Source organism: Salvelinus fontinalis, chromosome 16 (assembly GCF_029448725.1).
Source record: "Salvelinus fontinalis isolate EN_2023a chromosome 16, ASM2944872v1, whole genome shotgun sequence".
NCBI classification, from domain to species: Eukaryota; Metazoa; Chordata; class Actinopteri; order Salmoniformes; family Salmonidae; genus Salvelinus; species Salvelinus fontinalis.
In genome coordinates, this window is record NC_074680.1 from 47,456,582 (window position 1) to 47,481,845 (window position 25,264).

The 25,264-nt window shown below is 48.6% G+C and overlaps 1 protein-coding gene across 1 annotated transcript; it reads left to right on the plus strand.

Moving 5' to 3' along the window:
* The first annotated feature begins 117 nt into the window (after positions 1 to 117).
* On the plus strand, positions 118 to 25,264 carry vti1b (vesicle transport through interaction with t-SNAREs 1B). The gene is made up of 6 exons (XM_055865601.1): positions 118 to 436; positions 15,152 to 15,210; positions 16,186 to 16,374; positions 16,811 to 16,984; positions 23,069 to 23,130; positions 23,288 to 25,264. Exons 1-6 carry the CDS (start codon positions 340 to 342, stop codon positions 23,379 to 23,381), a joined length of 675 nt encoding a protein of 224 aa, XP_055721576.1. The 5' UTR covers positions 118 to 339; the 3' UTR covers positions 23,382 to 25,264.

The window sequence follows — 25,264 nt, forward strand, 5'->3', positions numbered from 1 at the left end:
ACCACAATTTTTTTAACCATTATTCATATTAGAAGTATACAACATACGCTGCCGTCATTCATTTTAAGTTACTTTGATTTAAAAGCATGTACTTGACATTTCATTTGTGATTATTGGGCAGGATATTGACTTCAGGCAGGCAGTAAAGCTAGACACGTGACACAAGATCACCAGAATGCGGAAAGAGTCCCGAGGATCTTGTTAGGGGGTTTACGGTTTATCAACAAAGCGTATAAGCGGCAATTAAACGGTTTAATTTTCTAATATTTGGGCGTTTGTGTTGTCAAGGAAGAAACGGACAATTGAAAACACAAACCCTGCTGCTAAAATAAAAGCAAAATGTCATCGGAAGAGTTTGAAAAGCTGCAGGAGATCTTCAAATCCCTTTATGACGAACTGAAGTTGATGCCCGACAGATTACTGAAATGTCAAGGAGGTAAAAAAACTGTTGAATTTACATTTGTAACTGTAAATATGTATTTTGCATTCTAAATACCTCTCTAATCCACTACCTCCCCCCTACCATGTTGTCTTGCTTTAGTTTTACTTCTGCTTAGCCGACCACTGCTGTTGAATATCCAAAATATGGCTGCTATCAAATATAAATTATAAGCTGGGTGGTTCGAGCCCTGAATGCTGATTAGCTGACAGCCGTGGTATATCAGACCGTATTCCACGGGTATGACAAAACGTTTATTTGTACTGCTGTAATTACGTTGGTTAACAGTTTATATAGGAATAAGGCACCTCTGGGGGTTTGTGATATATGGCCAATATACCACGGCTAAGGGTTGTTCTTATGCACGACGCAACACGGAGTGTCTGGACACAGCCCACAGTCGTGGTATATTGGCCATATACCACACCTCCTCGGGCCTTATTGCTTAATTATAAGAGGAGGTTGCTAGGCCGAGCAGATGAGTGTCGTCGACAACATTGGCGTGAGCAACAATAGTGGAATCGGCGGTTCGTCTTACAAAATAAAGTCCTCCTCATTTGAAACTGATGCAAACGGATGATAATAGTGGAGTCTTGCCACACTTGGACTAGTAAATGCTAAGCAAGGTTGGAATGTTGTTTAGAGAAATTCAACAAAAGACAGTTTGTTAATTCGACAAACACAAAATCTGTTTAAATCGCACGTTGGATGTATAGACTTTGCATTGGGGGAATACGTACACTATATATGACAAAGGATGTGGACACCTGTCAAATTAGTGGATTCGGGATATTTCAGCCACACCCGTTGCTGACGGGTGGATAAAATCGAGAACACAGCCACGTGATCAGCCATGCCGTAGACTGGCCTTACTGAATAGCTTAGTGACTTTCAACTTAGCACCGTCATAGGATGCCACCTTTCCAACAAGTCAGTTCGTCAATTTTTTTTGCCCTGCTAGAGCTGCCTCGGTCAACTTCAAGGGCTTTTATTGTGAAGTGGAAATGTCTAGGAGCAACAACGGCTCAGCAGCGAAGTGGTAGGCCACACAAGCTCACAGAACGGGACCGCTGAAGTGCGTTGAGTGTAAAAAACGTCTGTCCTCGTTTGCAGCACTCACTACCGGGTTCCATACTTGGGGTGTTAAACTTTGATATGTGCCAAAGGATTTTTATTTGTCACGTGCGTCGAATACAACAGGTGTAGGTAGACCTTACAGTGAAATGCTTACTTACAGGCTCTAACCAATAGTGCAAAAAAGGTATTAGGTGAACAATAGGTAAGTAAAGCCATAAAAACAACAGTAAAAAGACAGTGAAAAATTACATTAGAGGCTATATACAGTAGCGAGGCTACATACAGACACCGGTTAGTCAAGCTGATTGAGGTAGTATGTAGATATGGTTGGTTTGACTATACAGTGAGTGAATATACTGATATAATGAACAGAGATTAGCAGTAGTGTAAAAGAGGGGGTGGAGGGTGGTGGGACACAATTCAGTTAGCCCATGTTAGCCAATGTGCGGAAGCACTGGTTGGTCGGGACAATTGAGGTAGTATGTACATGAATATATAGTTAAAGTGACTGTGCATATATCGTTCAAATATTTTTATTGAACACACACATGAATGGTGTATAGGTATGAAAGGCAGGTATACAATTTTTAACTAAACATAAAAGAGCAGACAGAAATAAAAAGATCCAGAGTTCTGGGTACAAAACAATTATTACAAAACAAGACATACAAAACAAGGACAGGTAGAAAGAAAGAGGGTGGGTGTCACCCCCCCCCTTATTCCCCCCCATTATCCCTCCCCCCCTTTATCCCTTCCCCTTATACCCCTCCCCGCTGCCCGGGTGGCGGTGCCAGCACGTGCTGCCCAGAGGTGGGTTAAAATATTACAATGGAGAGTGCGTTAAAAAGTACAAATTCACAGCGCCGAATGGTCCAAGTAAGAGAGGAAAGGCTGCCAGATCTGATCAAATGTTAATAATTTATTGTTCAGAATATATCTAATCCTTTCTAAGTGTACAGTGTTTGCCAATTCGCTGAGCCATAATTTGGTAGTGGGCGCTTCCCTCTTTTTCCAGAACAACAAGATTAGTTTTTTTGCCGAAATGAGACTGTAAGAGATGAGTTGTTTTTGGGGGTTGGTTAGTCCGATTAGGGAATCAGACACTCCCAGGATTATCAGAAGCGGGTCTGGGTCAATTGAAGTCTCCAGAACTTCAGAGATGATCCTAAAAATTCCACACCAGTAACCATGCAAGCTAGAGCATAGGGCAAAGCAGTGGAGAAGTGTACCCTGTGCAGCCTGACATTTATCACACAAAGGGGATGTATCAGGAAATATCCTATGCAGTTTGGTTTTGGAATAGTGTAATCTGTGTAATACCTTGAATTGTATGAGCCGATGTCTGGAGTTAATGGAGCAGGTGTGGATATACTCCAAGCTATCTTCCCAGTCTGCCATCGAAATGTCAGTCCCTAGTTCTTCCTCCCATTTTGCCTTAATGGCCTCTGTAGAGGGTGTGCTAACCGATTGAAAAGAGTCATATAAACGAGATATCAGTTTGTCTGAGGTGGGGGATGTTTTTATGCATCCGTCAAACATGGAAGGCTTAGCGTTCCCAAATGTTGGGAGTGACTGTGCATATATGATCAACAGAGAGTAGCAGTAGTGTAAAATAGGTGTTGGGGGAGGCACACGGTGCAAAAAAGACCGGGTAGTCATTTCATTTCCTGTTCAGGAGTGTTATGGCTTGGGGGTAAAAACTGTTGAAAAGCCTTTTTGTCCTTGACTTAGCACTCTGGTACCGCTTGCCATGCGGTAGTAGAGAGAACAGTCTATGACTGGTGGCTGGGGTCTTTGACAATGTTTAGGGCCTTCCTCTGAAACCGCCTGGTATAGAGGTCCTGGATGGCAGGCAGCTTAGCCCCAGTGATGTACTGGGCCGTACGCATTACCCTCTGTAGTGCCTTACGGTCAGAGGCCGAGCAGTTGCCGTACCAGGCAGTGATGCAACCAGTCAGGATGCTCTCGATGTTGCAGCTGTTGAACCTTTTGAGAATCTCAGGACCCATGCCAAATTTTTTTTGTTTCCTGAGGGGGAATAAGCTTTGTCGTGCCCTCTTCACGACTGTCTTGGTGTGTTTGGACCATTCTAGTTTGTTGGTGATGTGGACACCAAGGAACTTGATGCTCTCAACCTGCTCCACTACAGCCCCTTAGTGTTGGTTACGTTGAGGGATAGGTTGTTGTTCTGGCACCACCCGGCCAGGTCTCTGACCTCCTCCCTATAGGCCGTCTCGTCGTTGTCGGTGATCAGGCCTACCACTGTTGTGTCGTCTGCAATCTTAATGATGGTGTTGGAGTCGTGCCTGGCCATGCAGCCGTGGGTGAACAGGGAGTACAGGAGAGGATCAGCGTGGCAGATGTGTTGTTACCTACCCTCACCACCTGGGGGCGGCCCACCAGGAAGTCCAGGATCCAGTTGTAGAGGGAGGTGTTTAGTCCCAGGATCTTTAGTTTAGTGATGAGCTTTGAGGGTACTATGGTGTTGAACGCTGACCTGTAGTCAATGAATAGCATTCTCACATAGGTGTTCCTTTTGTCCAGGTGGGAAATGGCAGTGTGGAGTGCAATAGAGATGGCATCATCTGTGGATCTGTTTAGGCGGTATGCAAATTGGAGTGGGTCTAGGGTTTCTGGGATAATGGTGTTGATGTGAGCCATTACCAGCCTTTCAAAGCACTTCATGGCTACGGACGTGAGTGCTACAGGTCTGTAGTCATTTAGGCAGGTTGCCTTTGTGTTCTTGGGCACAGGGACTATGGTGGTCTGCTTGAAACATGTTGGTATTACAGACTCAATCAGGGACATGTTGAAAATGTCAGTGAAGACACCTGCCAGTTGGTCAGTACATGCCCGGAGCACACGTCCTGGTAATCCGTCTGGCCCCGCAGCCTTGTGTATGTTGACCTGTTTAAAGGCCTTACTCACGTCGGCTACGGAGAGCGTGATCACACAGTCGTCCGGAACAGCTGATGCTCTCATGCATGCCTCAGTGTTGCTTGCCTCGAAGCGAGCATAGAAGTGATTTAGCTCGTCTGGTAGGCTCGTGTCACTGGGCACGTATATAGTGTATGCCTCTGGAAGCAACGTCAGCACGAGCTGTTCGTCTGGAGCTTCATGAAATGGGCATCCATGGCCGAGAAGCCGCACACAAGCCTAAGATCACCATGTGCAATGCCAAGCATCGGCTGGAGTGGTGTAAAGCTCGCCACCATTGGAATCTGGAGCAGTGGAAATGCGTTCTCTGGAGTGATGAATCACATTTCACCATCTGGTAGTCTGACAGACGAATCTGGTTTTGGCGGATTCCAGGAGAACGCTACCTGTGGCTGTTTTTTATGATTTGGGCTCGACCATGGTTCGAGTGAAGGGAATCTTAACGCTACAGCATACAATGACATTCTGGGTGATTCTGTGCTTTGTGGCAACAGTTTTGGGAAGGCCCTTTCCTGTTTCAGCATGACCATGCCCCCGTGCACAAAGTGAGGTCCATACAGAAATGGTTTGTCGAGATCGGTGTGGAAGAATTTTACTGGCCTGCACAGAGCCCTGACCTTATCCCCATCGAACACCTTTGGATTAAATTGGAACGCAGACTACGAGCCAGGTCTAATTGCCCAACATCAGTGCCCGACCTCACTAATGCTTTTGTGGTTGAATGGAAGCAAGTCCCTGCAACAATGTTCCAACATGTAGTGGAAAGCCTTACCAGAAGAGTGGAGGCTGTTATAGCAGCAAAGGGGCGACCAACTCCATATTAATACCCATGATTTTAGAATGAGATGTTTGTTGAGCAGATGGTCCACATACTTTTGATCATGTAGTGTATATTTCAATGTACACAGCCTTGCCTCATTTCATGGATTCAAGGTCCATAGGTATCAGCCTACTCATTGAAGACCACAAAACCTCAGAGAACTACAGATCCCACACAACAGAAAACATTATTTCTGGTATATTAAATGCAGGTGGGTTAAACCTTTTTTTTGGATTGTAGTCAGTGGGTGTCACCATATTTCATGGACCCAAGATCAAATTTGATTCCTCACATGCTTCGTCACTAACAGTTAAATGCTGGGCCCTTACCACCAATCAGAAAATAGAGGAATAATAACACTTAATAATAAATTGTATAGTACTTCCGGCGCAGACAAAGATGGCCGCCTCGCTTCGTGTTCCTAGGAAACTATGCAGTATTTAGTTTTTATGTGTTATTTCTTACATTGTTACCCCAGGTAATCTTAGGTTTAATTACATACGGCCGGGAGGAACTACTGGATATAAGAGCAACGTCAACTTACCAACATTACGACCAGGAATACAACTTTCCCGAAGCGGATCCTCTGTTTTGCCCACCACTCAAGACAATGGATCAGATTCTAGCCGGCGATCCAAAACAACAGCGCCGCAGAAGGGGCAGACGGAGCGGTCTTCTGATCAGGCTCCGTAGACGGGCACATCGCCCACCGCTCCCGAGTATACTACTCGCCAATGTCCAGTCTCTTGACAACAAGGTAGACAAAATCCGAGCAAGGGTTGCCTTCCAGAGAGACATCAGAGATTGTAACGTTCTTTGTTCCACGGAAACGTGGCTCACTCGGGATACGTTATCAGAGTCGGTACAGCCACCTGGCTTCTTCACGCATCGCACCGACAGAAACAAACATCTCTCTGGTAAGAAGAAGGGCGGGGGTGTATGCCTTATGATTAACGAGTCGTGGTGTGATCATAACAACATACAGGAACTCAAGTCCTTTTGTTCACCTGACCTAGAATTCCTTACAATCAAATGCCGACCGCATTATCTACCAAGAGAATTCTCTTCGATCATAATCACAGTCGTGTATATCCCCCCCAACCAGACACATCGAAGGCCCTGAAAGAACTTAATTTGACTCTGTAAACTGAAAACCACATATCCCGAGGCTGCATTTATTGTAGCTGGGGATTTTAACAAGGCTAATCTGATAACAAGGCTCCCTAAATTTTATCAGCATATCGATTGCGCAACCTGGGCTGGCAAAACCCTGGATCATCATTGTTATTCTAACTTCCGCAACGCATATAAAGCCCTCCCCCGCCCTCCTTTTGGAAAATCTGACCATGACTCCATTTTCTTGCTCCCAGGAAGCGCCCGTGCTCAGGTCTGTTCAACGCTGGTCCGACCAATCGGATTCCACGCTTCAAGATTGCTTCGATCACGTGGACTGGCATATGTTCCGCATTGCGTCGGACAACAACATTGATGAATATTCTGATTCGGTGAGCGAGTTCATTAGCAAGTGCATCGTGATGTTGTACCCACAGCATCTATTAAAACCTTCCCCAACTAGAAACCGTGGATTGATGACAGCATTCGCGCAAAACTGAAATGCGAACCACTGCTTTTATTTAGGGCAAGGTGACCGGAAACATGACAAAATACAAATAGTGTAGCTATTCCCTCCGCCGCAATCAAACAAGCTAAGCGTCAGTAGAGAGACCAAGTGGAGTTGCAATTCAACAGCTCAGACACGAGAGGGATGTGGCAGGGTCTACAGTCAATCACGGATTACAAAAAGAAAAACCAGCCCCGTCGCGGACCACGATGTCTTGCTCCCAGACAAACTAAACAACTTCTTTGCTCGCTTTGAGGACAATACAGTAGTGCCACTGACACGGCCCGCTACCAAAACCTGCGGGTTCTCCTTCACTGCAGCCAACGTGAGTAAAACACAGTGCGCAGACCAGCTGACTGGTGTGTTTACGGACATATTCAATCAATCCTTATCCCAGTCTGCTGTTCCCACATGCTTCAAGAGGGCCACCATTGTTCCTGTTCCCAAGAAAGCTATGGTAACTGAGCTAAATGACTATCATATCATCACTTCCACTTCCGTCATCATGAAGTGCTTTGAGAGACTAGTCAAGGACCATATCACCTCCACCCTACCTGACACCCTAGACCCACTCCAACTTGCTTACTGCCCCAATAGGTCCACAGACGACGCAATCGTAATCACACTGCACACTGCCCTAACCCATCTGGACAAGAGGAATACCTATGTAAGAATGCTGTTCATCGACTACAGCTCAGCATTTAACACCATAGTACCCTCCAAACTCATCATTAAGCTCGAGACCCTGGGTCTCGACCCCGCCCTGTGCAACTGGGTTCTGGACTCCAGATGGGCTGCCTCCAGGTGGTGAGGGTAGGTAACAACATCTCTACCCTGCTGATCCTCAACACTGGGGCCCCACAAGGGTGCGTTCTCAGCCCCCTCCTGTACTCCCTGTTCATCCATGACTGCGTGGCCATGCACGCCTCCAACTCAATCATCAAGTTTGCGGACGACACTACAGTGGTAGGCTTGATTACCAACAGTGACGAGGCGGCCTACAGGGAGGAGGTGAGGGCCCTCGGAGTGTGGTGTCAGGAAAATATCCTCACACTCAACGTCAACAAAACAAAGGAGATGATCGTGGACTTCAGGAAACAGCAGAGGGAGCACCCCCCTATCCACATCAACGGGACAGTAGTGGAGAAGGTGGAAAGTTATAATTTCCTCGGCATACACATCACGGACAAACTGAATTGGTCCACCCACACAGACAGCGTGGTGAAGAAGGCGCAACAGAGCCTCTTCAATCTTTGGAGGCTGAGGAAATTTGGCTTGTCACCAAAAACACTCAAACTTTTACAGATGCACAATCGAGAGCATCCTGTCGGGCTGTATCACCGCCTGGTACGGCAACTGCTCCGCCCATAACTGTAAGGCTCTCCAGAGGGTAGTGAGGTCTGCACAACGCATCACTGGGGCAAACTACCTGCCCTCCAGGACACCTACAGCACCCGATGTCACAGGAAGGCCAAAAAGATCATCAAGGACATCAACCACCTGAGCCACTACCTGTTCACCCCGCTATCATCCAGAAGGTGAGGTCAGTACAGGTGCATCAAAGCAGGGACCGAGAAGCTGTTTTTCAGTCTCTATCTCAAAGCCATTACACTGTTAAACAGCCACCACTAACATTGAGTGACTGCTGCCAACATACTGACTCATCTCGAGCCACTTTAATAATGAAAAAATTTATGTAATAAATGTATCACTAGTCACTTTAAACAATGCCACTTTATTTAATGTTTACATACCCTACATTACTCATCTCATATGTATATACTGTACTCTATACCATCTACTGCATCTTGCCTATGCCGTTCGGCCATCGCTCATTCATATATTTTGTTAGGTTAGATTACTTGTTAGATATTACTGCATGGTTGGAACTAGAAGCACAAGCATTTCGCTACACTCGCATTAACATCTGCTAACCATGTGTATGTGACAAATAAGATTTGATTTGTTTTGACACAATGAGTAATGATAACTTGGCTATATACTCAGGGTACCAGTACTGAGTCAATGAGTAATAATCAAATCAAATGTATTTATATAACCCTGCTTACATCAGCTGATATCTCAAAGTGCTGTACAGAAACCCAGCCTAAAACCCCAAACAGCTAGTAATGCAGGTGTAGAAGCACAGTGGCTAGGAAAAACTCCCTAGAAAGGCAGGAACCTAGGAAGAAACCTAGAGAGGAACCAGGCTACGAGGGGTGGCCAGTCCTCTTCTGGCTGTGCCGGTTGGAGATTATAACAGAACATGGCCAAGATGTTCAAATGTTCATAGATGACCAGCATGGTCAAATAATAATAATCACAGTAGTTGTCGAGGGTGCAACAGGTCAGCACCTCAGGAGTAAATGTCAGTTGGCTTTTCATAGCCAATCATTGAGAGTATCTCTACCGCTCCTGCGGTCTCTAGAGAGTTGAAAACAGCAGGTCTGGAACAGGTAGCACGTCCGAGTTAATGATAACCTGACTATATACACAGGGTACCAGTACTGAGTAATGATAACTTGGTTATATACACAGGGTACCAGTAATGATAACTTGGTTATATACACAGGGTACCAGTACTGAGTAATGATAACTAGGTTATATACACAGGGTACCAGTACTGAGTAATGATAACTAGGTTATATACACAGGGTACCAGTACTGAGTAATGATAACTAGGTTATATACACAGGGTACCAGTACTGAGTAATGATAACTAGATTATATATACACAGGGTACCAGTACTGAGTAATGATAACTAGGTTATATACACAGGGTACCAGTACTGAGTCAATGAGTAATGATAACTAGGTTATATACACAGGGTACCAGTACTGAGTAATGATAACTAGGTTATATACACAGGGTACCAGTACTGAGTCAATGAGTAATGATAACTAGACTATATACACAGGGTACCAGTACTGAGAAATGAGTAATGATAACTAGGTTATATACACAGAGTACCAGTACTGAGTAATGATAACTAGGTTATATACACAGGGTACCAGTACTGAGTAATGATAACTAGGTTATATACACAGGGTACCAGTACTGAGTAATGAGTAATGATAACTAGGTTATATACACAGGGTACCAGTACTGAGTATTGATAACTAGGCTATATACACAGGGTACCAGTACTGAGTAATGATAACTAGGTTATATACACAGGGTACCAGTACTGAGTAATGATAACTAGGTTATATACGCAGGGTACCAGTACTGAGTAATGATAACTAGGCTATATACACAGGGTACCAGTACTGAATCAATGAGTAATGATAACTAGGTTATATACACAGGGTACCAGTACTGAGTCGATGATAACTAGGTTATATACACAGGGTACCAGTACTGAGTAATGATAACTAGGCTATATACACAGGGTACCAGTACTGAGTAATGATAACTAGGCTATATACACAGGGTACCAGTACTGAGTAATGATAACTAGGTTATATACACAGGGTACCAGTACTGAGTCGATGATAACTAGGTTATATACACAGGGTACCAGTACTGAATCAATGAGTAATGATAACTAGGTTATATACACAGGGTACCAGTACTGAGTAATGATAACTAGGTTATATACACAGGGTACCAGTACTGAGTAATGATAACTAGGTTATATACACAGGGTACCAGTACTGAGTAATGATAACTAGGTTATATACACAGGGTACCAGTACTGAATCAATGAGTAATGATAACTAGGTTATATACACAGGGTACCAGTACTGAGTAATGATAACTAGGCTATATACACAGGGTACCAGTACTGAGTCAATGAGTATTGATAACTAGGTTATATACACAGGGTACCAGTACTGAGTCAATGAGTAATGATAACTAGGTTATATACACAGGGTACCAGTACTGAGTAATGATAACTAGGTTATATACACAGGGTACCAGTACTGAGTCAATGAGTAATGATAACTAGGTTATATACACAGGGTACCAGTACTGAGTCAATGAGTAATGATAACTAGGCTATATACACAGGGCACCAGTACTGAGTAATGATAACTAGGTTATATACACGGGGTACCAGTACTGAGTAATGATAACTAGGCTATATACACAGAGTACCAGTACTGAGTAATGATAACTAGGTTATATACACAGGGTACCAGTACTGAGTAATGATAACTAGGCTATATACACAGGGTACCAGTACTGAGTCAATGAGTAATGATAACTAGGTTATATACACAGGGTACCAGTACTGAGTAATGATAACTAGGTTATATACACAGGGTACCAGTACTGAGTAATGATAACTAGGCTATATACACAGGGTACCAGTACTGAGTCAATGAGTAATGATAACTAGGTTATATACACAGGGTACCAGTACTGAGTAATGATAACTAGGTTATATACACAGGGTACCAGTACTGAGTCAATGATAACTAGGTTATATACACAGGGTACCAGTACTGAGTCAATGATAACTAGGTTATATACACAGGGTACCAGTACTGAGTCATGATAACTAGGCTATATACACAGGGTACCAGTACTGAGTCAATGATAACTAGGTTATATACACAGGGTACCAGTACTGAGTCATGATAACTAGGCTATATACACAGGGTACCAGTACTGAGTCAATGATAACTAGGCTATATACACAGGGTACCAGTACTGAGTAATGATAACTAGGCTAAATACACAGGGTACCAGTACTGAGTAATGATAACTAGGCTATATACACAGGGTACCAGTACTGAGTCGATGAACAGGGGTACAAAGTAATTGAGGTAGATATGTACATATAACTATGAATAAAGCAACTAGTCAACAGGATAGGTAATAAAGTATAGACGTTAGAAATGTGTTTTTCAGAAGTATAACATTGTAAATGTACTCTTAATCCATCTGTCAGCATATTTCAAGACATGAGATACACGATGGGGGTTGAACAATACCCTTTCTTGTCAACCATCTTTGAAAACTTAAACTGGAAATCAACCAATTCTCCATCGTTAACACAACGGGACAGTCAAATGCTTTATCTAAAATGTTGAAAAGTGCTCGGGGTGAAGGAAAGAGACAAAATGGTGTAGCTTGAGGCCGTATGGCGGAGAGTTATGCGGGGCGCTGGAGATGAGGGTGTGAGCAGGTGGGGTCTGGCCAGGTGTGATGTCGCTGATGTTAAAAAGATAGACAGTAGCAGCAGTATGTGAGGCATAAAAAGGGTCAATGCAGATAGTCAGGGTAGCCATTTTATTCAGCTATTTAGCATCCTTGTTTAGAAGTCTAATGGCTTCGGGGTTAGAAGCTGTTCAGGGTCCTGTTGGTTCCAGACTCGGTGCATTGGTACCGCTTGCCGTGTGGTAGCAGACAGAACAGTCTATGACTTGGGTGGCTGGAGTCTTTGACCATTCTTAGGGCCTTCCTCTGACACCGCCTGGTATAGAGGTCCCGGATGGCAGGCAGCCCCAGTGATTACTGGGCCGTACACACTAGCTCTGTAGCGCCTTGCGGTCGGATGCCGAGCAGTTGTCAAACCAAGAAATGATGCAGCCAATCAAGATGCTGTCAACTGTAGAACTTTCTGAGGATCGGAAGACTCATAACAAATCTTCTCGGCCTCCTGAGGGGGACGAGGCGTTGTCGTGCTCTCTTCACGACTGTGTTGGTGTGTTAGGACCAGGATAGGTCCTTATTGATGTGGTCCGTCTCCACTACGGCTCTGTCCATCTCAACGGGGGCGTGATCAGTTTTCCTATTGTCCACAATCCGCTCCTTTGTCTTGCTGACGTTGAGGGAGAGATGGCAGGTCTCTGACCTCCCTATAGGCTTTCATTGGTGATCAGGCCTACCACCGTTGTGTCATCAGCAAAACTTTAATGATGGTGTTTGAGTCGTGCTTGGCCACGAAGTCATGGGTGAACAGGGAGTACAGGAGGGGACTAAGCACGCACCCCTGAGGGGCCCCCTCATTTCATGGACCCAAGAGCCATAGGTAAGGCTCTACGTTGCAAAAGGATTGTCCAATACGCACAATAGACTGAATAGTGAGGTGAAAAAAGTTCATGTCCTGCAATAAGAGCTACGACGCTAACATTTGTGTAAACTCTTCACAGCTATGATCTGTGAGTGTCACTGAGTAGACTGATACCTCATTTCATAGACCCAAGGTCCATAGATAAGGCTGTACATTGCAATATAATTATGCCCCCTTTGCAAATCTGAAGCCTATAAATCCACAGTGCGATTTCAACAGATTTTTTGGAATGGCAAGGAACTCTACACTGCCCTTTCCCACCTGGACAAAATTCTGTTCATTGACTACAGCTCAGCGTTCAACACCATAGTGCCCACGAAGCTCATCAATAAGCTAAGGACTCTGGGACTAAACACCTCCCTCTGCAACTGGATCCTAGACTTCCTGACGGGCCCCCCCCCTCCCCCCCAGGTGGTAAGGGTAGGTAACAACACATCAGCCACGCTGACCATCAACACGGGGGCCCCTCAGGGGTGTGTACTTAGTCCCCTCTTGTACTTCCTGTTCACCAATGAATTTGTGGCCAAGCACGACTCAAACACCATCATTAAGTTTGCTGATGACACAACAGTGGTAGGCCTGATCACCGACAACGATGAGACGGCCTATAGGGAGGAGGTCAGAGACCTGGCCGGTTGGTGCCAGAATAACAACCTATCCCTCAACGTAACCAACACTAAGGAGATGATTGTGGACTACAAGAAAAGGAGGACCGAGCAAGCCCCCATTCTCATCGACGGGGCTGTAGTGGAGCAGGTTGAGAGCTTCAAGTTCCTTGGTGTCCACATTACCAACAAACTATCATGGTCCAAACACACCAAGACAGTTGTGAAGAGGGAACAACAAAACCTTTTCCCCCTCAGGAGACTGAAAAGATTTGGCATGGGTCCCCAGATCTTCAAAAAGTTCTACAGCTGCACCATCGAGAGCATCCTGACCGGTTGCATCACTGCCTTTTATGGCAACTGCTTGGCATCTGATCGCAAGGCACTACAGAGGGTAGTGTGTACGGCCCAGGACATCACTGGGGCCAAGCTTGCTGCCATCCAGGACCTATATAATAAGCGGTGTCATACAGCTCATAAAGTTGTCAGACTCCAGTTACCCCAGCCGTAGACTGTTTTTCTCTGCTACCGCATTGCAAGTGGTACCGGAGCGCCAAGTCTAGGATCAAAAGGCTCCTTAGCAGATTTTTTTTTTAACCTTTTCTCCCCAGTTTCGTGGTTTCCAATTGGTAGTTACAGTCTTGTCTCATCGCTGCGACTCCCGTACGGACTCGGGAGAGGCTAAGGCCGAGAGCCGTGCGTCCTTTGAAACACAACCCAACCAAGCCGCACTGCTTCTTGACCCAACGCCCGCTTAACCCAGAAGCCAGCCGCACCAATGTGTCGGAGGAAACACTGTACACCTGGCGACTGTGTCAGCGTGCACTGTGCCCGGCCCGCCATAGGAGTCGCTAGTGCACGATTGGACAAGGACATCCCTGCCGGCCAAACCTGCCTCTAATCTGGACGACGCTGGGCCAATTGTACGCCGCCCCATGGGTCTCCCGGTCGCGGCCGGCTTTGACAGAGCCTGGACTCGAACCCAGAATCTCTAGTGACACTGTTACTTTTAATAATTTTTTAAACTATAGTTTATTTGGTAAATATTCTCTTAACTCTTCTTGAACTGCACTGTTGGTTAAGGGCTTGTAAGTAAGCATTTCACAGTAAAGTCTACACTTGTTGTATTCAGCACATGTGACAAATATAGTTTGATTTTGAAGGAAACAAAACACAAAGTGTATTTAAATTCTTTAAGGAAAACAGCCCTGACGTTGAAGACAAACATTATGTTGTAATCTACAGTCAGTTATGTTCCAAGACGTAGCAAAGTTTTAATTTTATTTTTATCATGGGAAAAACATTGCGATACTAATATTGATCCAGCCCTACAACAATTGTGTCATGATTCCACTATTTTTATCCGTTTGCGTCAGTTTCAATGGGGGACTTTTAGTTTGAAGGCGAACCGCTGTTTGCGTCAGTTTTAATGGGGGACTTTTATTTTGAAGGCTAACCGCTATTCCTCTAGTGTTGCTCAAGCTAATGGTGTTCATGACACATTGGTGTCTAGGTATGCTTGCATATCATAATGAACATAGAAAATGTTTTCAAAGTAAACTGACAACAACCACTAACAATGTAGCTCAGCCTTTAAAAAAAAGAGTGAATGTTCCTGTTTTACAGAGGAGAAGAAGAGGTTGGTGCGAACCTTTGACGAAAGACATGGAGAAGCAGTGGAAGTGGTAAGTGGTACTGTGCCATTTTGTATTTTATTCTATACGTTCAAATGTATTTGTCGCAAATCTCATCTGTATCGATTTATAGCTAAACATTTCTAGCAGATTTTTCTAAATGTCCCACCGACGGGCACTAGTGATCTGTACTGAAACATAGTAAAACCTGATCGCTTGTGGTTAACTAATAAAACCTTTTGATCAGATGGAAATGCTACTGGCATGGAGTTGAAGGAATGAACTAGTACTACAATAACATGGGTTAACATTTCACAAGTGAACTGTTTTTAATGAAGAATACTGAATTAATCCATATGAGATGGTGTTTTTTCTTCAGTACCCAACATCTTGTGTTTGTCTTTATATATATATATATATATATATATATATATAGTTTAGCATATATATACTGAACAAAAATATAAACGCAACATGTAAAGTGTTTCATGATCTGAAATAAAAGATCCCAGAAAATGTTCCAGAAGCACAAAAAGCTTATTTCTCTCAAATGTTGTGAACAAATTAGTTTACATCCCTGTTTAGTGAGCATTTTATCTTTGGCCAATTTGTCAGTACGTCCAACCGGGCCTCACAACCGCAGACCACGTGTAACCACGCCAACCCAGGACCTCCACATTAGGGGCTTCTTCACCTGCGGGATCGTCCTGGCTGCACTCTTGCCTATTCATGTGAAATCCATAGACCAATGAATTGATTAAAATTGACAGCAACAGCACTGGTTATAGCTGACTATCCAGACTTGTCAGATCATTAAATTTACTTTGTTTATATGAACTATAACTAGTTCATATAACAAACTATTGCATGTTGCGTTTTATAGGTTTGATATATATTTACACACACACACACACACACGACCACACAACCATGCATCAGGTTGCAAAGGCTGGAGCAGAGGGCAGCTATAATGTCACTTTCAGAGGGGTGTGAAAATGACTTGTGTTTCTCCCGGTGGATCTCCAGCTGCAAGGGATGGAGCAGGAGTTGGTCGGTGTCCCCTCGTCCTACCGCAACACCATGTCCACCAAGCTGCGTCTGTACCGCAGAGACCTGGGGAAGCTCCAGAGAGAGGTGAAGAGCTCTGATCTGTCCTCCTCTACCCGGCCAGCAGAGGGCGCCTACGGCATCTACTCCTCTCAGAACGAACACAGCGTGAGTCTCGACCGACTTACATTGATTGGTTCAAGGAGGGTAAAGTTGCCCCTAGAGTTGCTGATCTGGGGTCAGTTTAGCATTTTTTTTTTCTAATAATGGTTAAGGTTTGAATTGGAGGAAGGGAAGCTGATCCTAGATCTGTACCTAGAGGGATCTTCACCCTGGAGCTGTTTACATACACCATCCATTCACCTTAGCCCTACAGTAGGATTAGTTTTGTCTGTTACAACTGGTAGTGGCAAAGACCATACAGCCCTGATATGTGGTGATGCTGTGGAGATATTAAAATACAAGACAACATTCCTAAAAGGGACACAATAAAGTATATATTCAGTGCTACGTTCACCCGACAGATTATTGCAACTTTCTGTGCAGGTATTGATTGATTTTGATTTATTAATTGAGGATTTATTATTATCTGTTTTGGTTTCAGACCCAGCTTCAGTCTCAGAGGGTCTTGCTCCTCCAGGGACACGAGCACCTGCACAACGCCAGTCAGAGTATAGAGAGGAGTCAGCGCATCGCCGCGGAGACAGACCAGATCGGCGTGGACATCATCGAGGAGCTGGGAGAGCAGAGAGAACAGCTGGACCGCACCAGAGACCGAGTGAGTGGGATCGGGGAGCTCTGGAGACATAAGGCTCTGGGTGGGACTGGGAAGCTCTGGAGACATAAGGCTCTGGGTGGGACTGGGAAGCTCTGGAGACATAAGGCTCTGAGTGGGACTGTGAAGCTCTGGAGACATAAGGCTCGGAGTGGGGAGCTCTGGAGACGTAAGGCTCTGAGTGGGACGCTCTGGAGACGTAAGGCTCTGAGTGGGACGCTCTGGAGACGTAAGGCTCTGAGTGGGACGCTCTGGAGACGTAAGGCTCTGAGTGGGACGCTCTGGAGACGTAAGGCTCTGAGTGGGACGCTCTGGAGACGTAAGGCTCTGAGTGGGACGCTCTGGAGACGTAAGGCTCTGAGTGGGACGCTCTGGAGACGTAAGGCTCTGAGTGGGACGCTCTGGAGACGTAAGGCTCTGAGTGGGACGCTCTGGAGACGTAAGGCTCTGAGTGGGACGCTCTGGAGACGTAAGGCTCTGAGTGGGACGCTCTGGAGACGTAAGGCTCTGAGTGGGACGCTCTGGAGACGTAAGGCTCTGAGTGGGACGCTCTGGAGACGTAAGGCTCTGAGTGGGAAGCTCTGGAGACGTAAGGCTCTGGGTGGGAAGCTCTGGAGACGTAAGGCTCTGGGTGGGAAGCTCTGGAGACGTAAGGCTCTGGGTGGGAAGCTCTGGAGACGTAAGGCTCTGGGTGGGAAGCTCTGGAGACGTAAGGCTCTGAGTGGGAAGCTCTGGAGACGTAAGGCTCTGGGTGGGAAGCTCTGGAGACGTAAGGCTCTGGGTGGGAAGCTCTGGAGACGTAAGGCTCTGAGTGGGAAGCTCTGGAGACGTAAGGCTCTGGGTGGGAGGCTCTGGAGACGTAAGGCTCTGGGTGGGAAGCTCTGGAGACGTAAGGCTCTGGGTGGGAAGCTCTGGAGACGTAAGGCTCTGGGTGGGAAGCTCTGGAGACGTAAGGCCCTGGGTGGGAAGCTCTGGAGACGTAAGGCCCTGGGTGGGAAGCTCTGGAGACGTAAGGCCCTGGGTGGGAAGCTCTGGAGACGTAAGGCCCTGGGTGGGAAGCTCTGGAGACGTAAGGCCCTGGGTGGGAAGCTCTGGAGACGTAAGGCCCTGGGTGGGAAGCTCTGGAGACGTAAGGCCCTGGGTGGGAAGCTCTGGAGACGTAAGGCCCTGGGTGGGAAGCTCTGGAGACGTAAGGCCCTGGGTGGGAAGCTCTGGAGACGTAAGGCCCTGGGTGGGAAGCTCTGGAGACGTAAGGCCCTGGGTGGGAAGCTCTGGAGACGGAAGGCCCTGGGTGGGACGCTCTGGAGACGGAAGGCTCTGGGTGGGACGCTCTGGAGACGGAAGGCTCTGGGTGGGACGCTCTGGAGACGTAAGGCTCTGGGTGGGACGCTCTGGAGACGTAAGGCTCTGAGTGGGACGCTCTGGAGACGTAAGGCTCTGAGTGGGACGCTCTGGAGACGTAAGGCTCTGAGTGGGGAGCTCTGGAGACGCAAGGCTCTGAGTGGGGAGCTCTGGAGACGCAAGGCTCTGAGTGGGGAGCTCTGGAGACGCAAGGCTCTGAGTGGGGAGCTCTGGAGACGCAAGGCTCTGAGTGGGGAGCTCTGGAGACGCAAGGCTCTGAGTGGGGAGCTCTGGAGACGCAAGGCTCTGAGTGGGGAGCTCTGGAGACGCAAGGCTCTGAGTGGGGAGCTCTGGAGACGCAAGGCTCTGAGTGGGGAGCTCTGGAGACGCAAGGCTCTGAGTGGGGAGCTCTGGAGACGCAAGGCTCTGAGTGGGGAGCTCTGGAGACGCAAGGCTCTGAGTGGGGAGCTCTGGAGACGCAAGGCTCTGAGTGGGGAGCTCTGGAGACGCAAGGCTCTGAGTGGGGAGCTCTGGAGACGCAAGGCTCTGAGTGGGGAGCTCTGGAGACGCAAGGCTCTGAGTGGGGAGCTCTGGAGACGCAAGGCTCTGAGTGGGGAGCTCTGGAGACGCAAGGCTCTGAGTGGGGAGCTCTGGAGACGCAAGGCTCTGAGTGGGGAGCTCTGGAGACGCAAGGCTCTGAGTGGGGAGCTCTGGAGACGCAAGGCTCTGAGTGGGGAGCTCTGGAGACGCAAGGCTCTGAGTGGGGAGCTCTGGAGACGCAAGGCTCTGAGTGGGGAGCTCTGGAGACGCAAGGCTCTGAGTGGGGAGCTCTGGAGACGCAAGGCTCTGAGTGGGGAGCTCTGGAGACGCAAGGCTCTGAGTGGGGAGCTCTGGAGACGCAAGGCTCTGAGTGGGGAGCTCTGGAGACGCAAGGCTCTGAGTGGGGAGCTCTGGAGACGCAAGGCTCTGAGTGGGGAGCTCTGGAGACGCAAGGCTCTGAGTGGGGAGCTCTGGAGACGCAAGGCTCTGAGTGGGGAGCTCTGGAGACGCAAGGCTCTGAGTGGGGAGCTCTGGAGACGCAAGGCTCTGAGTGGGGAGCTCTGGAGACGCAAGGCTCTGAGTGGGGAGCTCTGGAGACGCAAGGCTCTGAGTGGGGAGCTCTGGAGACGCAAGGCTCTGAGTGGGGAGCTCTGGAGACGCAAGGCTCTGAGTGGGGAGCTCTGGAGACGCAAGGCTCTGAGTGGGGAGCTCTGGAGACGCAAGGCTCTGAGTGGGGAGCTCTGGAGACGCAAGGCTCTGAGTGGGGAGCTCTGGAGACGCAAGGCTCTGAGTGGGGAGCTCTGGAGACGCAAGGCTCTGAGTGGGGAGCTCTGGAGACGCAAGGCTCTGAGTGGGGAGCTCTGGAGACGCAAGGCTCTGAGTGGGGAGCTCTGGAGACGCAAGGCTCTGAGTGGGGAGCTCTGGAGACGCAAGGCTCTGAGTGGGGAGCTCTGGAGACGCAAGGCTCTGAGTGGGGAGCTCTGGAGACGCAAGGCTCTGAGTGGGGAGCTCTGGAGACGCAAGGCTCTGAGTGGGGAGCTCTGGAGACGCAAGGCTCTGAGTGGGGAGCTCTGGAGACGCAAGGCTCTGAGTGGGGAGCTCTGGAGACGCAAGGCTCTGAGTGGGGAGCTCTGGAGACGCAAGGCTCTGAGTGGGGAGCTCTGGAGACGCAAGGCTCTGAGTGGGGAGCTCTGGAGACGCAAGGCTCTGAGTGGGGAGCTCTGGAGACGCAAGGCTCTGAGTGGGGAGCTCTGGAGACGCAAGGCTCTGAGTGGGGAGCTCTGGAGACGCAAGGCTCTGAGTGGGGAGCTCTGGAGACGCAAGGCTCTGAGTGGGGAGCTCTGGAGACGCAAGGCTCTGAGTGGGGAGCTCTGGAGACGCAAGGCTCTGAGTGGGGAGCTCTGGAGACGCAAGGCTCTGAGTGGGGAGCTCTGGAGACGCAAGGCTCTGAGTGGGGAGCTCTGGAGACGCAAGGCTCTGAGTGGGGAGCTCTGGAGACGCAAGGCTCTGAGTGGGGAGCTCTGGAGACGCAAGGCTCTGAGTGGGGAGCTCTGGAGACGCAAGGCTCTGAGTGGGGAGCTCTGGAGACGCAAGGCTCTGAGTGGGGAGCTCTGGAGACGCAAGGCTCTGAGTGGGGAGCTCTGGAGACGCAAGGCTCTGAGTGGGGAGCTCTGGAGACGCAAGGCTCTGAGTGGGGAGCTCTGGAGACGCAAGGCTCTGAGTGGGGAGCTCTGGAGACGCAAGGCTCTGAGTGGGGAGCTCTGGAGACGCAAGGCTCTGAGTGGGGAGCTCTGGAGACGCAAGGCTCTGAGTGGGGAGCTCTGGAGACGCAAGGCTCTGAGTGGGGAGCTCTGGAGACGCAAGGCTCTGAGTGGGGAGCTCTGGAGACGCAAGGCTCTGAGTGGGGAGCTCTGGAGACGCAAGGCTCTGAGTGGGGAGCTCTGGAGACGCAAGGCTCTGAGTGGGGAGCTCTGGAGACGCAAGGCTCTGGAGACGCAAGGCTCTGAGTGGGAAGCTCTGGAGACGTAAGGCTCTGAGTGGGAAGCTCTGAGTGGGAAGCTCTGGAGACGTAAGGCTCTGAGTGGGAAGCTCTGAGTGGGAAGCTCTGAGTGGGAAGCTCTGGAGACGTAAGGCTCTGAGTGGGAAGCTCTGAGTGGGAAGCTCTGGAGACGTAAGGCTCTGAGTGGGAAGCTCTGGAGACGTAAGGCTCTGAGTGGGAAGCTCTGGAGACGTAAGGCTCTGAGTGGGAAGCTCTGGAGACGTAAGGCTCTGAGTGGGAAGCTCTGGAGACGTAAGGCTCTGAGTGGGAAGCTCTGGAGACGTAAGGCTCTGAGTGGGAAGCTCTGGAGACGTAAGGCTCTGAGTGGGAAGCTCTGGAGACGTAAGGCTCTGAGTGGGAAGCTCTGGAGACGTAAGGCTCTGAGTGGGAAGCTCTGGAGACGTAAGGCTCTGAGTGGGAAGCTCTGGAGACGTAAGGCTCTGAGTGGGAAGCTCTGGAGACGTAAGGCTCTGAGTGGGAAGCTCTGGAGACGTAAGGCTCTGAGTGGGAAGCTCTGGAGACGTAAGGCTCTGAGTGGGAAGCTCTGGAGACGTAAGGCTCTGAGTGGGAAGCTCTGGAGACGTAAGGCTCTGAGTGGGAAGCTCTGGAGACGTAAGGCTCTGAGTGGGAGTGGGAAGCTCTGGAGACGTAAGGCTTTGAGTGGGATTGGGATGCTCTGGAGACACACGGCTCTGAGTGGGAAGCTCTGGAGACACAAGGCTCTGAGTGGGAGGCTCTGAGTGGGAAGCTCTGGAGACACAAGGCTCTGGGTGGGAAGCTCTGGAGACACAAGGCCCTGGGTGGGAAGCTCTGGAGACATAAGGCTCTGAGTGGGAAGCTCTGCAGACATAAGGCTCTGAGTGGGAAGCTCTGGAGACATAAGGCTCTGAGTGGGAAGCTCTGGAGACATACGGCTCTGAATGGGGAGCTCTGGAGACATAAGGCTCTGAGTGGGACGCTCTGGAGACATAAGGCTCTGAGTGGGAGGCTCTGAGTGGGAAGCTCTGGAGACACAAGGCTCTGAGTGGGAAGCTCTGGAGACATACGGCTCTGAATGGGGAGCTTTGGAGACATAAGGCTCTGAGTGGGGAGCTCTGGAGACATAAGGCTCTGAGTGGGGAGCTCTGGAGACATAAGGCTCTGAGTGGGAAGCTCTGGAGACATAAGGCTCTGAGTGGGAAGCTCTGGAGACATAAGGCTCTGAGTGGGACGCTCTGGAGACATAAGGCTCTGAGTGGGACGCTCTGGAGACATAAGGCTCTGAGTGGGACGCTCTGGAGACATAAGGCTCTGAGTGGGAAGCCCTGGAGACATAAGGCTCTGAGTGGGAAGCCCTGGAGACATAAGGCTCTGGGTGGGAAGCCCTGGAGACATAAGGCTCTGAGTGGGAAGCCCTGGAGACATAAGGCCCTGGGTGGGAAGCCCTGGAGACATAAGGCTCTGGGTGGGAAGCTCTGGAGACATAAGGCTCTGGGTGGGAAGCTCTGGAGACATAAGGCTCTGGGTGGGAAGCTCTGGAGACATAAGGCTCTGAGTGGGAAGCTCTGGAGACGTAAGGCTCTGAGTGGGAAGCTCTGGGGTTGTGGAAGGGTTCATATTCATAAAGCGTCTCCGTGTCGGAGTGCTGATCTAGTTCTACCTTCTAGATAAGAATGAGATGATATGGACAGATCCTAGATCAGAATGAGATGATATGGACAGATCTTAGATCAGATTGAATGAGATGATATGGACAGATCCTAGATCAGAATGAGGGTATATGGACAGATCCTAGATCAGAATGAGATGATATGGACAGATCCTAGATCAGAATGAGGGCATATGGACAGATCCTAGATCAGAGAGAGATGATATGGACAGATCCTAGATCAGAGAGAGATGATATGGACAGATCCTAGATCAGAATGAGATGATATGGACAGATCTTAGATCAGATTGAATGAGATGATATGGACAGATCCTAGATCAGAATGAGATGATATGGACAGATCCTAGATCAGAGAGAGATGATATGGACAGATCCTAGATCAGAGAGAGATGATATGGACAGATCCTAGATCAGAATGAGGGTATATGGACAGATCCTAGATCAGAGAGGGAGTTCTCGAACAAGTTGTTGAATTCTGACGACATCTTGTTGTCTTTCCTTGTTGTGTTCCACCCGTTAGCTCGTCAACACCGGGGAGAACCTCAGCCGCAGCAGGAAGATCCTACGAGCCATGTCTCGCCGGTGAGTCCCATCAGCTGGGCTGTCTTGTGCTGTCTCCCCCTGCCAGCGCTGTTACACTATGGCCCATGTCTTCATGTTAGTGTAAAGAGGCCTTTTTTTTGTTGAATCTGTCCTCTTGTCATTGAGTTGCTGTGTGTGTCTGTCCTTCCTCTTTTAGACTGATGACCAACAAGCTGTTGTTATCTGTCATCATTCTGATGGAGCTGGTCATACTGGGTGCAGTCGTCTACCTCAAGTTTTTCCGCAAGTAGCGGACCCGCTTGACGCGTCAACAAGCAATACAGGTCGCAGCCAGCGCTCAGCAAAGCTCTCTTCTCCCTGTCCTCTCCGCTCTCTTTTCTGTCCTTTCTCATGTCCTGTCCTCTCTCTCTCTCTCCCCTTGTCCTCCCCTCTCTCTTCTCTCCTCTCCCCTCTCTCTCTCTCCCCTTGTCCTCCCCTCTCTCTTCTCTCTTCTCCCCTCTCTCTCTCTCCCCTTGTCCTCCCCTCTCTCTTCTCTCCTCTCCCCTGTCCTCTCTCCTCTCCCCTCTCTCTCTCTCTCCCCTTGTCCTCCCCTCTCTCTTCTCTCCTCTCCCCTGTCCTCTCTCCTCTCCCCTCTCTCTCTCTCCCCTTGTCCTCCCCTCTCTCTTCTCTCCTCTCCCCTGTCCTCTCTCCTCTCCCCTCTCTCTCTGTCCTCTCTCCTCTCCCCTCTCTCTCTCTCCCCTTGTCCTCCCCTCTCTCTTCTCTCCTCTCCCCTCTCTCTCTCTCCCCTTGTCCTCCCCTCTCTCTTCTCTTCTCTCCTCTCCCCTCTCTCTCTCTCCCCTGTCCTCTCTCCTCTCCCCTGTCCTCTCTCCTCTCCCCTCTCACCCTCTCCCCTGTCTTATCTCTTCTCTGTCCACATATACCTCACTGTGCTGTTCCTGACCTGAGCTAAACCACTGAACTCTTGTAATATATCCCTGGGCCTGGGTAGTGCTCATGAGAACACAACACGGTTTTCTTGACTGAAGATGAGGAACAGTGTGAGAAAGAATGATCGTTTCTGTTCTTCAGGAAGTGGGGGAGTGCATCTAAGACTCAACGAGTCAACGTGTTTCAATCCAGGATGTATGGACCGAACCAAACCCAGGATCGTTATATTAATACTGGACATGGATGTGATACAGACGTCTGATCCAGGATACAGACATCTGACTGTCGTCTGATCCAGGAGTGAACTGCCGTGGTTCTGTTCTGTCATGGAGAACTTTATCATTTCTGCAGTCATTTATTTACTGACTTGAGTTGCTGTGTAGGATGGATTTTTTTTTTGTGTGTTTTTGTATCAGGTCTGAGCGTTAAGGTCTCATCAATCCTACCCACGCTCCTTTACTCTTAGTCTCGACATAACTCTACTGCTGTAGGGGCCTTCCGAGTGGCGCAGTGGTCTAAGGCGCTGCATTGATTCTGTGTTCGAGTCCAGGCTCTAGTCGCAGTCGGCCGCGACCAGGAGACCCATGGAGCGGCGCAGAATTGACCCGTCGTCGTCCGGGTTAGGGGAGGGTTTGGCCCGTCGTCGTCCGGGTTAGGGGAGGGTTTGGCCCGTCGTCGTCCGGGTTAGGGGAGGGTTTGGCCCGTCGTCGTCCGGGTTAGGGGAGGGTTTGGCCGGCAGGGATGTCCTTGTCCCATCGCGCACTAGCGACTCCTGTGATGGGCCCGGGAGCAGTGCACGCTGACCAGGTCGCCAACACATTGGTGCGGCTGGCTTCCGGGTTAAGTGGGCGTTGTGTCCAGAAGCAGTGCGGTTTGGTTGGGTCGTGTTAGAGGACTCACGGCTCTCGACCTTCGCCTCTCCCGAGTCCGCACAGGAGTTGCAGCGATGAGACAAGACTGTAACTACCAATTGGGGAGAAAAAAAGGTGGTAAAAAATATATATAAATAAATAAAGAAATATGAACACTACTGCTTGTGCTGCTGTTATGACAACACCTTGAGGGCTGAGCAGTTAAAGGATTTATCCATACTAACTTGTGAACTACTCATAGTCTTTCATTGAAATGCATGAAATTAAAATATGCATTCTCCATTACTGAATTCCCTCCTATAGAAATACCTTTTTGACATGTACTAACAATAACAAAAAGCAATGAATTGATATAAATGGGGTTTCTAAATGTA

What these genes read in the sequence shown, in the direction of transcription:
- vti1b (XM_055865601.1), top strand. Translation starts at nt 340, where the DNA reads ATGTCATCGGAAGAGTTTGAAAAGCTGCAGGAGATCTTCAAATCCCTT. An exon ending in ATTACTGAAATGTCAAGGAG is followed by an intron (nt 437 to 15,151) that starts GTAAAAAAACTG and finishes CCTGTTTTACAG; the next exon opens with AGGAGAAGAAGAGGTTGGTG. An exon ending in ATGGAGAAGCAGTGGAAGTG is followed by an intron (nt 15,211 to 16,185) that starts GTAAGTGGTACT and finishes GTGGATCTCCAG; the next exon opens with CTGCAAGGGATGGAGCAGGA.